This window comes from Otolemur garnettii, unplaced genomic scaffold (genome assembly GCF_000181295.1).
Source record: "Otolemur garnettii isolate 467f Iridium unplaced genomic scaffold, OtoGar3 scaffold00010, whole genome shotgun sequence".
Taxonomy (NCBI): Eukaryota; Metazoa; Chordata; class Mammalia; order Primates; family Galagidae; genus Otolemur; species Otolemur garnettii.
This window is the reverse complement of record NW_003852405.1, coordinates 8807035-8823045: the sequence shown is the minus strand read 5'-3', so window position 1 is coordinate 8823045 and position 16011 is coordinate 8807035. Positions and strand designations below refer to the sequence as shown.

The 16011-nt window shown below is 38.9% G+C and overlaps 1 protein-coding gene across 3 annotated transcripts in view; it reads right to left on the bottom strand.

The window, feature by feature from the left end:
- The window catches only part of DPH5 (diphthamide biosynthesis 5), a 38409-nt gene that overhangs the window by 5351 nt on the left and 17047 nt on the right, over positions 1-16011 (bottom strand). For all 3 annotated transcript variants that reach the window (XM_012801748.2, XM_023509796.1, XM_023509797.1), the window contains 2 exons: positions 15017-15125; positions 3901-4021 (listed from right to left, as the gene is read on the bottom strand). In XM_012801748.2, coding sequence (XP_012657202.1) covers positions 3901-4021; positions 15017-15125 — 230 coding nt within the window. The remainder of the gene's footprint in view (positions 1-3900; positions 4022-15016; positions 15126-16011) is intronic.

Genomic DNA, 16011 nt, shown 5'->3' with positions numbered 1-16011 from the left:
CTTTTTTGATGACATGCTCTACAGAATTTGATTTTAAAAGTGCAGAAGGCTTAGAAATTTTTACAGGCAAATGCTTTTCATCAAGCATAAGACTGCATTAGTGAATCAGTCGCAAGCCAGACCAATATTACAGTAATAGTATAATCCCTTATCTTCACACAGCCCATCATTTTTCCTCTGTATTTCTACTTTCTAGAATGTAAACTACTCCTATTCATCTCAGTTCCAGGGCCTAGCACAATGTGAAGTACCCAGGAGACGCTCCACAAATGTCTACTGAATAAGTTTACTCACATGGCTTTCCTAGCAATGCGTCTTAAACCATCCACCCTTTAAGCAACGTAAGTCCCACTTCCTTCAGAAATTCTTTGTTGATCCCCTCAAACGCTTTTTGTTCCTGGAGCAACTTATATAATTAATTGTATTAACCTCTAATTATAGCATATATATTGGTCCTGCCTCTGTAAATTTTAAATTCTCTAGCATGTTTTATTCTAATTCCTACACTAATTCCTACAGTATGCTGCCCATAGCAGGCGTTCAAAAAATACACACTAACTTAAATAATGAGAATGCCAGATGATTAAATGATGAGAACTATGGTTTGAGGCTCTGGAATCATGACATCCTATACTTCACACCCTGTTCCTGCTTTTGTTATTGGAGCAAGGACGATACATTGTTTAACCTTGTTTGTGTTTTCCCAGGAAAGCCAAGAAAAGATGCAGCTCTTAGAGAACTCAAGAGCCAAAGTTCTGGTTTGTCCTTCCTGATTCTCCATACAATAGAACTTAATTGTTCTTTAAACTTTCAAGTGCATACAACATTATTTCCAAACTAGACTTCAAAACTCTGAGGGCAGGACCTGAGTCTAACACTCCTTGGTATTCCAAAAGAGCCATATAGGGCACAGAGTAATTACTCAATAAATACCCGTAGACTAGTTTTCTACCTGCTTTTCTAAAACTTTCCAGAGGACAAATGCTGCTCGCTCTCCGTCTCCCCATTTTTAATGGATATACAGGGAGGTTATGAGGTAGCCTGCCTCTCAGACTCTTCACTCCCTGTTGTTTTTAAAAACGCTCAGTTTTGTTCTAAAACACACACATGCACTTTTTCTTTAGATAGTCTATCACGCTGACTAGAGTACAGTGGCATCCTCATAGCTCACTGCAACTCAAACTCCTGGGCGCAAGTGATCCTCCTGTCTCAGCCTCCTGAATAGCTGGGACTACAGGCATGTGCCACCAAACCTGGGGTCTCACTCTTGCTTAGACTGGTCTGGAATTCCTGACCTCAAGCCATCCTCGAGCCTCAGCCTCTCTTCAACCAACTAAGGAGCCTGCCCCACGGCACCTGGCCGGAGCCACCACACTTGCACTCTTGTGTCCAAGCTCCAAGCTCCACCTTTCATCCGTCTCAGCAGAAGTGACACATACTTCTACTACTTCCTCTAACAACTGTCCTTCCAGCAGCTGGCCTTAACTGGATTCAAGGTTGAGAGAACAAGACACAGTCCACACTGATTCACAAGTGCCTTATGATGGTCTTCTTGTTAGTACTGTCTACAAAAAAGTGAGATCAGCTTCTTTTCACGTGAAAAATCCGCGGGCAAAATTACAAAGCTAATGATAAAGCACTAAATCACACTGGCGATGTACTAAAATAAGAAAACCCATCGTATCAGTTCATTGTGAAATACAGGCATAAACCAAAAATAAAAGGGTCTGAGAAGCATTTATGGCCTGATCTAGATCTAGAATTGATTAGGTGTCACTGTGAACAGAGTAAAAGGAATGTATTCTGCTGAAACTCCGTGAACTAGCAAGAGTTAAAAGTTTTCTGTGCCAGTGGGTAATTAGGCCAAGTCTGAGAACATCAGCGAAGCAAAACTTCAACCAACCAACTTCCACAAATATTTACTGAACGGCTACACTGTGCCAGACTTCTGGTCAGAAGGAAAAAAGCAGTGAGCAAGACAAAGGCCCTGCTCTTATGAAGCAGAGAAGAAGTCAACAAAGTTAATAAAATAATTCAGATGGGTGGTAAGACTATGAGAAAAATAACATATGGTAATGCAAGAGTCTCACTGAGGGGGTTCCGGTGCAGCACATTAGATAAAAGTTCCTTCTAGACCAGGAGTCTGCAAACTCTGTTAAAGGCCAGACAGTGAATAGTTCAGGTTCTGAGGACCATAATGTTTCTCTCATAACTGCTGATCACTGCTGTTACAGCACAAAGGTAGCCAGAGACAATGCACATCAATGAATGTGTGTGGGCATGTTCCAATACACCTTATTCCCAAAACAGCAGCAAGCCCAATGTGATCCCGGACACTAGCTTGCCAGCTCCTGCTCTAGACATTAATTTCCAATGTCTACCCCATAAGAAATGCTACCATTGGTAAAACTCAATTATCTTTTCTGTTAAGACATACTGATTGCTTTCATACTGACTGGGTTGCTTAATGTTGTACATTATTAAATAATAATTTAATGGAGACATGGCCATTATTATGCAAATAATTTAAAAGTTTTTGGCAAATAGAAATCTTCCCTACTCTTTTGAGTATCTATACTTTCAGACACACAAGGCTAAAATCATGGATTCTTTCTCTGCCCTCATCCTGGGCTGTGTGTTAGACGTTTTGCTGGGTGATTCACACACAGTCATCACTAAGACAATACAACTCAAAGTATGATGCGAGGAATGATGCTAATATGGAAGCTTTTGGTTACCAGTAACTGAAGAAGTAACTACACGAATGAGAATCGATATTAATGTTTATAGTAATTTGACACTGACACAAAAGATTAAAAATTATAAAACAAACATTTAAAAAAAAAACACCCAACCCTAGTCCTTTACCACAAGCAGATTGAGAAGTACTGCTCCAAACAACTCCACGAGGCAGGAAAGATTACTCCCTAAAAATACCAAGGCCAAGGTTGAGGGATGTTCACAATATTCTCTAGCTAGTTAAGTAACAGCACTGGAATTCTGTCTCCTGATACCAGCTGTGAGCACCACTTCAAAGTCATCAAACATGTCAGTAAGTCAGTAAGCTGTGTTCTGTTCATCAATCACAGATTGAAGTTTTGCTACCAGTATTTTCTTTTTTCCTACAATATATGCTATTAGAATAGGGCTGACCAGTCAATAGAATCAGTACAACTTCGGTGCCTCTACTGGAAAGCAAACCCCAATCCCTTCTGAAGCTCAGTACCATTCTCTATGTATACAAAGACAGTGCTCTCAGGTCCTCCCACGCTAAATAGAAAACAGGATTTGGGCAGGATGGTATGGTGAAAAGAGGTGTGAACAAAAGGCTGTCTGATTCTATCAGTTCTGTCACCAAGTAGCTAGATAATAACATTGGGAAAATGATTCAATACGTTGGGCCTCAACTTTATCGTAAAAAAGACTTCAATAAGATGATCTCCAGATCTACCACTCTGTGTTCTTATAGCATCAATACCTTCAATACTGCAGTATTCAAAGAATGTCTCTAGGAAAAAGTGGGATGATGCCTGATAAGAATAAATGTTCACTATGAGTTGAACTGCAGTAAAGTGACAAGAAGAGGGTCTTGATGGACAAATGGGTAAGATACGGGATTCTGGAAAGGATCTATTAGGGCTCAGGAGGAAACAAATAAATTATGGCATGAATGCAGGAACAGCCATGTTGTACCTGCTGTTTCTGCATTCATGCCGATATATAAAATAAATCTGTACAACAGAAGATGTATGGCTTCCTGAGAACATGGCAAAGACTGTAGCAAGGACAGAGTGGCGAGATGGTGTTCTGTTTTACCTCTAGCTAGTTACCATAGAACAGTTTTCACCTTAAAACAAAATCAAAATGAGAACAATACGGCTATTCGGCACTGTGACTTACCGAGCAAGCATAACGTGTGCATGCTGTTGTGTCTGTTCTTCTGCACTTTGTCCATGAAGCTTTCTGGTCTCCAAGTGTCTGTCCAAAAAACAATGGAAACCGTCTCTCCAAACCTGTATAACTAGGAAAATAAAATGAATTAATAATGGAACAATTCACTATTATCTCGTAGATAAGCAGAGAATTTAATTCTTTGCCAATAAAATTAAAAGTGAGAAGCAGACTTGAGATGAATATCACAGATAAAATCTGTGATAAAATACAAAGTAACAAGTACTCTTTGGTTTACAGCAGGTAATGTCTTTCTGATGTCCCTTTTAGTAGTAAGCCTCTAGGATTTCTGCATTCTGCACAGGAACATATGTAACAAATTCACAATTTATCTATGTAGTTGTTAAAAATACTGAAATACAAAGAACCCAGAAAACACAGAAGTAAGGAAGGAAAGGAGAAGAAGGGCAGCGCCTGTAACTCAGTGGGTAGGGCACTGGCCCCATATGCTGAGGGTGGCGGGTTCAAACCAGGCCTCCGCCAAACTGCAACAAAGAAAATAGCTGGGCATTGTGGCGGGCACCTGTAGTGCCAGCTACTTGGGAGGCTGAGGCAAGAGAATCACCTAAGCCCAAGAGCTGGAGGTTGCTGTCAGCTGTAACACCACGGTACTCTACCATGGGTGATAAAGTGAAACTCCATCTCTTAAAAAAAACATTTATAATAGACTGGAAAGCACTAGTTTCTGAAGACCACATCTAGCCCTCTGACACAAATTAATGGTGGGCCTTTTAAAATAGCTGTGTGACTTGAGGAAGTCACCGAAGTTTTCTAAACCTTGAGTTCTTCATTTGAAAATGAAGAAACTGGTCAGGAGGCAGAACTGGTCATCCTCTGCTTCCAGTAGACTATGGCTTCTCAGATGGGTTTCAGAGGCTGCTGCAAGAGGTGCGGGAAGGCGGGACAGGAAGGAAACAGAGCAGGCGGGGCATCTGGGGTCCTTCACGCCTTCGTCCCCAGAGAAGCTCAATGCTTCTTAGTTTGTAGGTACTAAAAGTCCTAAAACTCTAACCAATACTCATAATGAGCCTTCTAAAGGGAAGGCTCATTACGTTCCTCAGAAGCCGCGGCCACTATCGTACCTCTCAACAGGCTTTACTCCCGGAGTTCATTTGCAAGCTGTGTAAAAATGTCTTCTCTCACAGAAGCCGGGCAAAAAATTCATACGTCAGCCTACAGAGACCCATGTAATTCCAAGCATTCAGTATGACATTTAACAAGATTTCTCTGTGAAAATGTATTTCAAACTCCAATGTGGCATTCCTAGAATGCATTCACCCTCTGCCAAGTCATTAGCAATAGCCTCGGCCCTACAGAGGGGTTCTGTTACTGTTCTCGGAGTGGCAAATTCCCAGCAAATGTTGTAGGTCATCTACTATGGTCGGCACAGGTTTAAAGTGACAAGCAAAGCACAGCTCTGGTCCTCACAGACTGTCCAGCCTCGTTCATACGTCATACAGCAGGCTCATCTCTAAAGTCACAGCACTGGTTCTTTGTAGTTGGGTGACCACGAACAAGCCAAGTAACCTTCTTGACCCTGGGGAGGAACCCTCCTGCAAAATGGGCCTAATAACTAAGAACATAAAAATGTGGCTTTGAAGGATTAAATGCCAGAGAGTATGCAGAGTGCCTGGTGGTGCCTCACACACAGTGAAGACTCAGTAATGTCAGGAACCTGATGATGCAATGATGATAATGTTTATAATAATTATATGAAAATGTTCCAAAATGCCATGTCTTGCATCCAACTGCTTTTCTTACAGAAATGAGTTCAAAAATATTACTGAATTTTTAAAACTATACTTCTTATTCAATTCTGATAAGTCCAACTATTTACCTTCTGCAAAGGATTATTTACATCTCTGATGAAACTTGGAAATATTACTATAATTCCATGAAAAAATTTCAAGGGAAAACAAAGTTACACATGTAATCACACATAAATACTTGTAAGTGTCATAGAAATAGTCATGGAAGTAAATAACTAAGTTCTTCATTAAAAAGGAAAGTGACAGACCATTTAAAAAATGATTTGAGATGCTCATCACAAGTAAACACTAACTACAGCCTTCAGTGTAAAAAGCGTCTTTGAGTTGTCTGATTTGGGGAATTACAGAAAACCTCAGGCATGTGCTACTTTCTAGGACCTTGACTTAACCACTTTTGTGGCCAGAGGTACAAACTTCTTCAATGACTCCTGGAACATTATGCAAACAGTTTCACCACTTAGATGTTAGCACCTCAAAAAAAGAAGAATCAGTTCTTTGTGTTTCCCAATCCAAGGACTTACCAGTAAACTATAAAAAGAAACTGGAGCACAATCTTACAGTGACGAGAACTGAGGCTGCAGAAGCCTACATATTCAACTTTCTCATAATGTAGGCCTTTCTAATTTTTTCCTAAAACATTACTGTTGAAAATCTAAATTTAAAGACTATACAAATAGAAGTTTTCTAAGAAACAGGAGGTAAATACAGGCCTCTTTAATTTTAACCTAGAGTAATGTATAGAGGAAGCAGTTAACTTGATACCGGACCATGTTTAATCTATTTAAGACAAATTTAAAAAAAAAGAAAACCACAAATCAAAATCATCCATTTGTCATGTAGAAGGCACTATCAAGTTTGACTGAAAGATGCACAAGAAAGGCAAATAGTATTAGGTAGCAACAATCTCCTATCAAATGAGACCTAGACTCTCGTACCTTGAATTCAACACGCCTCCCACTCAGCGAGCACCTAACAGCAACTTCTGAAGACTCAGGTGCCTAGTGGTGTCTTACACGAAAGAAAGACTCAGTAAATGTCAGGAACCTGATGATGTGATCAAGATAATGTTTATGATCCTAATGTGAAAATGTTCTAAAATGCTGTGCCTTGCTCTAATTCAACTGCTTTTCTTATTAGAATGAGCTCAAAAATATATTACTGAATTTTTTAAGGATAAGATAAAGACTGGAGAAGTTGAGCCTGGTGGAAAATGAGATAGGATGAAGAAAAGTAAGAGGTGGGAAATCTTGGGCAAGGTTTTGAATGGTATTAAATAATTACCTGGAAACAGCTAGCTCTATCTGATTTGCCTAAGCTGTGTCTCTAACTCCTGGCAGGCCTGTCAGTTGTAGCCACATGATTTACCACTCGATTCTCTCCCTGCCACCTTGCTTGGAGCCTCACTATCCCCTGCCTGAATGACCCTAACGGCCTCCTAACTCATCTTACTGCCACCAATATTTCCTTCCTTTCAGAAACACAGACGCTTTATAGAACTCCACTTTAATTATAATGTCTTTGTTATTTCATATTACAAATAACATTTTCTGTGGTTTTTAAGTTAAAATATGTTAAATTAAGAAATGTGATATACATATAAAAATTGGAAAATTAAACTTAAGAACTCTAGTAAGCCCTATAAATACCATATATACATATATTCTAAATCAAATCAGTTAAATCTGCGCAGTGAAAAAAGGCTGAGCTACCAGAATTGTCCAAAAACGTACCACAAAACCACATAATCAACAGTGACTAGTTTCCCCTCCTATATAGAATACTGGCCTTGAGGCTGGGGCATTTGGTTGTTGTTTTTATTCCCACATGAGTTCTGGTTACCACCAGTGTTAACACTGATTTTTGCTGACACTAAGAAGATCAGACACATTGCCACACACTAGGTACGCAGGTAAAGCTGAACGGCTGTGTGGACAGAAGAGCTATAAGATTTATATTCTTACACGTAGAGGACAGAATTCATTTGTGAATCAACTTAAACAATTACAATGTAAAGCATACAATTCCAAAGACAAGGTGCAACTCGGGGGTGAGAGTTGGGGGAGGAAATAAATAGAGAAGAAATTCAATTCAGCAAATATTTGCTGCGTATTGATTATGTGCACAGCGCTGTACTTTAGGGCAATGCAAGAGGTGAAAATGAGTCAGAGTTCATACATAGAGTACTAGTGTACTAGTACTAGGACTCATACTAGAGTACTAGTTCAAAACATAGGCACGTACTAGTAACTGAACATTCTGTATAGGATGGGGATTTACCAGAGTTGTTTGTATAGAAGAATGACACAAGTGGATCAAATATTTGAACAGAGAATTATGGCACAGAAAGAAATGACGCTAAGGCAGCTATCAAAACAGTAAAAGTGGAAATAGAAAGCAAAGGAAAAATGTTTTAATACGTCCGTGATTTATCAGATGGTCAAAAGTAGCTCTTAAGTGACTAAAAGAACAAAAAAGAGTTATATGAGTTTTTCTAAGCTTACAGAACAATGCAGAACTCTGCCAGCCTCATTACCTAGTGGGGTGTTCTCTGTACTGGACGTGGTGTTATCACTTCTACAAAAGTCCCTGGACAACAGTGAAACCAACCAATGCTTCTGAAAACTGACAGTAGGAACTGCTACAAGGGCAACAATACTGATTGTCATGATGAGTGCTGTGGTATTAAAAAAAGGAAGGAAATGAGTTGTTACTTTTTGAAAGTAATATTTTTCCAAAGTAGAAATGCATTATATAAACAGAAGAACATATGGTAATACTCAAGGTCACTCATGCAATAGCCAGAGAAAGTGGAAGCATTTCGTAATGATGAGAAAATAAACAACCTTTTCCCTGAAGTCAGCCACAACTGATAACACAGCTTTTATCCAGAAATCATTGCTACCTGGTTTCATGGAACTGTCTCATTTATCTGTCCCTTACATGCCTCAAATTGGTGTTAAAATTTCAGTCACGAAATTTTCACAAAAGAATATATCACACAAATAATTAATCAAACTAATAAATACTACCCAAAGAAGCATTTCAGAATTTCTAATTTCTAGTTTTTGTTTGGCCTGCAGAGTCAAGTAAATATACACATCCTAAGTGTGGAGTAAGACTGAAAGAAAATATATAAAAATCATAACTGGATATCCCTAGGTGGCAGAACTATGAATGCTTTAAATTTTTTTCCTTATATTCATTATATTTTTCTATGAATATAAGTCATTTATTATCAAAGAAAAATTAAAACGGTTCTTCTAAAGCAGGAACAATGCAAAACAAATGCACTTCTGCCCTATATGACTAAGCTCCTAAGTGCATCTGCAGAGAAAGCCTTTACTCTTCCTGTCTTCTGTGTACTAAGATGAAATCCCTGATTTGATAAAAACTGATCAGCAATTTATTCAGCAAATTTTTTAAAATCAGGAAACCTATATATGACCAACTTTCTCAGCTCTAGACAAGTATTTTTTCTTCATTAAAAACATTTGTAAAATACAGAATACAAGTATTAAAAATGTTTGCTACTCAAGAATTTAACAAATATTTCAATTGTGAAAAATCCTAAAATTTACTCAATAAAAATTTAAGTACCTTAAGTTTCCTGGTCAAGGTCATCTTTGCCAAATAATGGAAAACAGGCCAGGTGTTGAGTTTCCTAATCTATAGGATATTAGAGCTTATCTAGTTGAGTAATTTTCATAAATTTTAGTGCCAAATCTTACTTCCAAATGAACTCTTAAGTAAAGCATGAGTCGACTTAAAGATAACACTTGGGCTCCTGTGTGATTTATATCTTCATTGTTTGGTGTTATGTCCTTACTTCACCATCTGCAGAAATCCTGAAGTATCTTCATAAATCATGGCAAAGTTTAAAAAACCATTCATCTTGTTCACCTTTCCTCCCCATCTTTACCACATACATTTTTACAGCTGGGGAAGTTAAGATTCAGAGAAGTTAGATGATTCCTTAGTTACTGCCTGGGCAGAAAGTAAAACCAAGACCTTTAGTTTGTAATTAAATTCTAAATTTTTTTCATTGTATTTTTCCTCTACCCCATAGTCAGTCCATTTTTATCCAACACATATAAGTTTTGTGTTAACTAACAACACTCGACAGCCAAGGTCTCTGTGGTAGGTGTGCACGTATGCATGCATCTGTGTATGTGTTTCTGGAATATCACAGCTTCCCCAAAGTGCTTCCCTAATTCTCCCTTTAACTGTACTGTTTTCTCTCCTGTTCATTTAGCAAATTTCTTGTAATTCATTTTCTAAACCACTTGACTGAGTTATAATTTACATATCATAACATTCATCCAGCATTCAATGATTTTAACCAAGCTGCTCAACCTTCTTCATACCCAGTGTTAGAACATTTTTATGACACCAGCAGGACCCCCTATATCCATTTACAGTTAATTCCTTTAATGCCCAGCCCTGGGCAGCTACTAATTACTTTCTCTCCTACAGATTTGCCTTGTGGGGCATTTCACAGAAATAGAATCATACATAGTTTCTGTGTCTGGCTTCTTTCACTTAACACACGTTATGCCCTGACTACCAACTCTGCACGAGACAACAGTAGAGACCTGAGGGCAACATCCATACCTCAAAAGTCCAAGAATAAGATACACCTAATCAGGTGCTTCTACATAATCAATTCTATGATTGATCATGATTCTGAAAGCACAGAAAGACTGGCGCTGCTATCTCAGTGATAACTTACTGCCAACTCTCCTGGCAATGAAGGGTTCTCAACCTGTGGGTCATGACCCCTTTTTAACAATGAAAATACATTGAGGCAATAGGAAGGTTGAGAACCACTGGGTTAATAGAACCAACCAAAATCAGAAGCCAGTCAAGCAATGGTAATAGTCTAGCATCACGGAGAAGTCTTTGAGGGTAAGGATCATGATACCTGTAGTGAAGATGATGGGAAGGGATCCATTAGCGTATACAGCCCATTTCCTTTCCTAGGATTATCAGTATGGGAGAAGTGGCTCTTTATGTCTCTCCAAATCTCAATTCTCTTATTAGAAACTGCTCTTACAGGTCTACTTCCTTGATCTCTCACACTCTACTTCTATGCAATGCAAGCCACCATTATCTCTGCTCTCAATGATTGTGTGTAGTTAAGCCTCCTAATTATTTTCCTTAATTCCAATCTCTTTTTTTCTTTTTTTTTTGACAGAGTCTTACTTTGTCACCCTTGGTAGCGTGCTATGGTGTCACAGCTCACAGCAATCTCAAACTCAGAGGCTCAAGTGATTCTCTTGCCTCAGCCTCCCAAGTAGCTGGAACTACAGGTGCCCACCATAATACCTGGGTACTTTATTTAAGAAATGGGGTCTCACTCTTGCTCAGGCTGGTCTTGAACTGGTGAGCTCAGGTAATCCACCAGCCTCGGCCTCACAGAGTACTAGGATTACAGATGTGAGCCACCTCACCTGGCCATCAATTCCAATCTTGCCTGGCAGTTATTCAATCTCCACATACCAGCCAGAGGTATCTTTTAAAATTTATCAGATTAAGTATTTCTATTGCCTAGAACCTTCCAATGGCAATCTATGCCACTCAAAATAAAATCCAAACTCCTAGTGATCTAGCCCTTCCCCACCTATCCAACCTCAGGTCACTTCCTCCCTTGCCTGCTACAGTCCAACAAGCCTTTCTTTGGTTCCTTTACTAAGGCAAACTCAATCTCACTTTCGGGCCTTTGTACCAACTATTCCCTCTGACTGGAACATGCTAGTTTCTTCTTGATTCATGTCTAAAGTCCCTTCTTGATTCATATCTAATCTTAAACGTTATCTTCTTAGAGATACCCCCTCACCTCAGTAGTGACCTAATCATTCTAACATATTTGTCTACTTGAATTTTTTGTATTTCCCAACTATCTAACAATTATCTTTTTGTTAAATTGTCTCTCCCTCCTACTAAAATAGGAGCTCTTTGAAAGCAGGATCTTACTGGTCAAGTTTATCACTGTACCCAAAGGTATTTAGTAACCAAATGGACCATAGGTAAAAGGTATTTGGTGAATGAGTAGATCACTATTTCCCTTACAGATGTCTAACTTGGAAGTCTCTAATGAACTTGCCATTTTACAAGGAAAATTTTCATAATGAATATGGAGTTTGTGGAAACCAATTGTAATATATGGCATGCTTATAACAGAATGGCATCAACTGGCTACATACAGATTAGATAGTCAAGCAACTATTTACTATTCATTCATACTGATAAACAAGAATCTTCTGTTGGCCAATAAAGTACAAAGTTAATGAAAAATACTCAGTGGTTGATTCTGAACTCTCTATGCTGTTGTTGTTTTTGGAAACAACAAAAGCAATAGGATAGCACAAAGGGCTGGTAAAATGACAGCTTGAAAGTTTGTGACCATTTCTAGGTTAGGAATTTCCTACTGCTAAGGCAGAGATATTAGAAAGCACACGCTGCTCAGGTCTGTCACAGTGTCTGTGGCACCTCTGTTAGTAATTCAAGGCTGTTTTTGAACTCATGAGAAAGCTCTTTCAGATGACAGAATGCCTTTCAAAACTGGTGCCCACTTCCCTTTTCAAAAATTGTGCAAGAGGGCATGGCAAGGTAAGCTGCTAACATTCTACACCACGCTACATTTAGCAAGGGTATTTTGAAAATTTAAATCTAGTCTTCCAATCCTGCCATGTTAAAAGAAAGATCTCACAGTTTTTTTCACTTTCTAAGTTTTTTGTGTCTAAGTTTGTGGTTCTCAAAGTGTGGTACCTGAACCAGCAGTTTCAGCATCACCTGAGAATTTGTTAGAAATAGAAATTCACAGACTCATCCCAGCTCGGCTCTATCAGAAACTCTGAGGGTCAGGCCCAGCAAGCTGCCGGCTAAGCCCTCCAGGTGCTCTTGATGAATCCTAAAATCTGAGAACCACTACATTGTTTCTTCCATAAATACTGAACCAAATGGTAAAGGGAGCAAAGCCAGCTGTTACAGGGGACTCAGCAGAAGTGTCTGCATTATGCAGGATGGCTATACATTTATTTTAAAATTTAAGTGTGCTATGAATTTAACTATTTTAAAAGCTTTTTACATCAGAAAACTATACAAAATGAATCAATAGTTACCTCTTTCTCTTGGTCTATGAATAAGGTGTGGTACAGGAATATACCATCCTAAGAATTTCATCCCGTTTTTCACACTAGTAAGTCAGTTCACATCCAGATTAGATAATAAAACTAAGCTGGAGGAAACTGTTGGTGGCTCCTTAGAGAAATCCCACACACAATGATGAGAAAGTCAAATCTTTTGACAAATAATACATTAAATATGGATGTCACCTTAGGGGCTTATGTGGAGACTGCTGATTGTCACAGTAGACTCTCTTTCTAATACCTACATACATTTTAGATAGGAGAAAAATTCTACTTTATCTACCAGGGTGGAGGATCAGAAGGACAGGGTCACCCAGGTTTGGTTCTTTCTAGCCAGTCTATGTAACAGATTTACATGGGATATGTTTTATTTTTATGCTTAAAAGAAAAGCAAAACAATTTTAAATGTGAGCAACTACAATTTAGAGCAAAATGGGATGGAGATAGGGCTAATTTTCCTCACAAGACATAAAACTATAAGAAATATGAAAAAGATGTGTTCCCTTAGTTTAAGGCTTATATATATTTATCTGTCACAAAGTAGTTTATTCCCCTCTTTTTTCCTTCCAGCAATAATCCTTTCTTACAGGGTACACTGTCTAATGGGAAGAATACTGGCCTTGGCATCAAGAGTTTTAACTGTGTTTGACACGACCTGTGCAGGTGATCATGGGAACGTGCCTTGGCATCATTCCTGCATCCTTAGCATTCTTTCCAACACTGACATCTTACAGTTCTGTGAAGAGCATTCCACTTACTGCAACACAGAAGCGTTCAAAAGGGTTTTCTGCTGTAAAAAAAGACTTGAATTGGCAACTTCTTTTGATTATGCATATTAGATCAAATGTAAAAAAAAATTGCAGGCAGGGCACAGTGCCTCACACCTATAATCCTGACCCTCTGGCTGGCCCCCTTGAGCTCAGGAGCTCCAGACCAGCCTGAGAAACAAAGTGAGACCTTGTCTCTACTAAAAATAGGAAAAATGAGCTGGGTGTTTGGTGGGCGTCTGTAGTCCCGGCTACCGGGGAGACTGAGGTAGGAGGACTGGTTGAACTCAGGAGTTTGAGCTTGACGTGAGCTAGGCTGACACCACAAAACTCTAGCCTGGGCAACCAAGTGAGACTCTATCTCAAAAAGAGAAAAAAATTTCAAAATTCTATGGCACATTAAACGTAGTAACTAAAAGCAAGTGGTGAATATTGAAAGGTAAATCATTTATACTTTTTCTCTAATCTTCACAACCAGAGGCAGTATTATGAGATAAATGGCCAGTATGTCAATTAAACTGAGTTATTCTTCTCAGGTCGGGCAGAAAGTATAGACCCCTCTAAATCTACACAGATAAAACCTGTACCTGATGCTCAGGTATCTTCTTCTAAGTATCTGTTTTTAAATTATGCATTTCAGGAAGACACACTGGGGAATACTTCATTTCACGGATTCTAAGACGCACATTAATATTTTCCTATTTTAATGTATCTGAAATAGAAATGAATCTTAACAATCACTGAAATCTTAAAATCACGGCCGGTCAGGCGGCAGTCACAGCTGTCAGGGATTACAGACGTGTGAACGTCAGAAAACAGACCCCAAGCTTGGAATACAGAAGTAAGCGGGCTGAAAGGAAACCTGGACACAGACACGGAACTCTCTAAACTCCTCAGAACCAAGATATAAAAATAACTAACTTGACACACCGATAACTGCAAAGCTGGCTTGAAAGTCTACTATCACTGGCTTTCCCTTCTTGCACTGATTCTTTCAAGAAACGTAGCATCACAGTGCTCTTTACAGCACAGAAAATAGTACTGTGTGGGAAAACATGCCCTCAACAGTGCTAAGGAATCATTTGGAAGAATGTAAAAAGACTGGGGGAATATTTAACCAATTTAATTAGCTTACATTTTTCTTTTTATGTATGTAAGCTGGATATAAGATTAAGATCATTCTCCAGCTAAACTGAAGTGGCCTATTTCAATGAGGGGGGAAAAGTTACAAGGAAATCTAATATAAATAATTTAATGAGTACACACTAAGTCGTCCAGTATGAAATAACAGCATATTTTCTAATTCACGAAATACAATAAAATCTACTATCAATCTGTAGAAAAATAAAACATTTTGGCTTAATTCCATTGAAAAGCTTACCTGTAAACCACAGCAACCTACGGCATTCATTATGGAGGCATTGTGAATGACACGGTAAGGGATTCCCAGCTTTGTTGCTCTCAGAACAAGATCACTGTGTGTTGTGGCCCTGTAATGAGAAAAGAACAGGTTGGATTAAAGGAAACAACACTGATTTTAAAACACTAAAGCTGTAGTGTTTCATGAGTTCAAATCAACCAAAGAGTTAAGAGTACAGTATTTCTCCAAATTCTTCTAGGCACTTGTATAAGGCTTTCATCTGAGCTTTTTACCAAAATACGTTAAGACCGCACATGCCCTTTACAATGTCAAACTGCAACTACAACACTCATAATGCAGCCTTGGCAGGAACTGAAAAAAGGACATTCACATGCTCTATGTAAGATAAGCTCAGCCACTTAACTCAAGCAACCATTCTTAAATTCCTTGGTCTCAGGGCCCTCTTAATTCTTAAAATTACTGCTCCAGAGTTCTAAATTATGGAACTAAACCCACTTTTTTATTCCTGCTGTATTCTGAAGCTTTGTTTTTGTATTTTGAAATATAAGGCAACATACAGACATACCTCAGAGATACTACAGGTTCAATTTCAAAGCACTGCAATAAAGTGACTATTAAAATAAAATGAGCCACATTGTCTGGTTTCCAGTTATGTTTACACTACACTGTAGAGTGAAGAGGGTAATAGTATTAAGCCTAAAAAAGAGATACTGTAAATTCCTTAATGTAAAAATACTTTACTGTTAAAAATGTTAACAATCACCTGAGTCCTAAGTGAGTCACAATCTTTCTGCTGCTAGAGAGCCTTGCCTCCAGGTTGTCCTCCTTGCCTCCCTGTTGTCCTCCCTGCCTCCAGGTTGTCCTCCCGGCCGTCCTCCCGGCCTCCCTGTTGTCCTCCTGGCCTCCAGGTTGTCCTCCTGGCCTCCCTGTTGTCCTCCCGGCCTCCAGGTTGTCCTCCTGGCCTCCCTGTTGTCCTCCCTGCCTCCCTGTTGTCC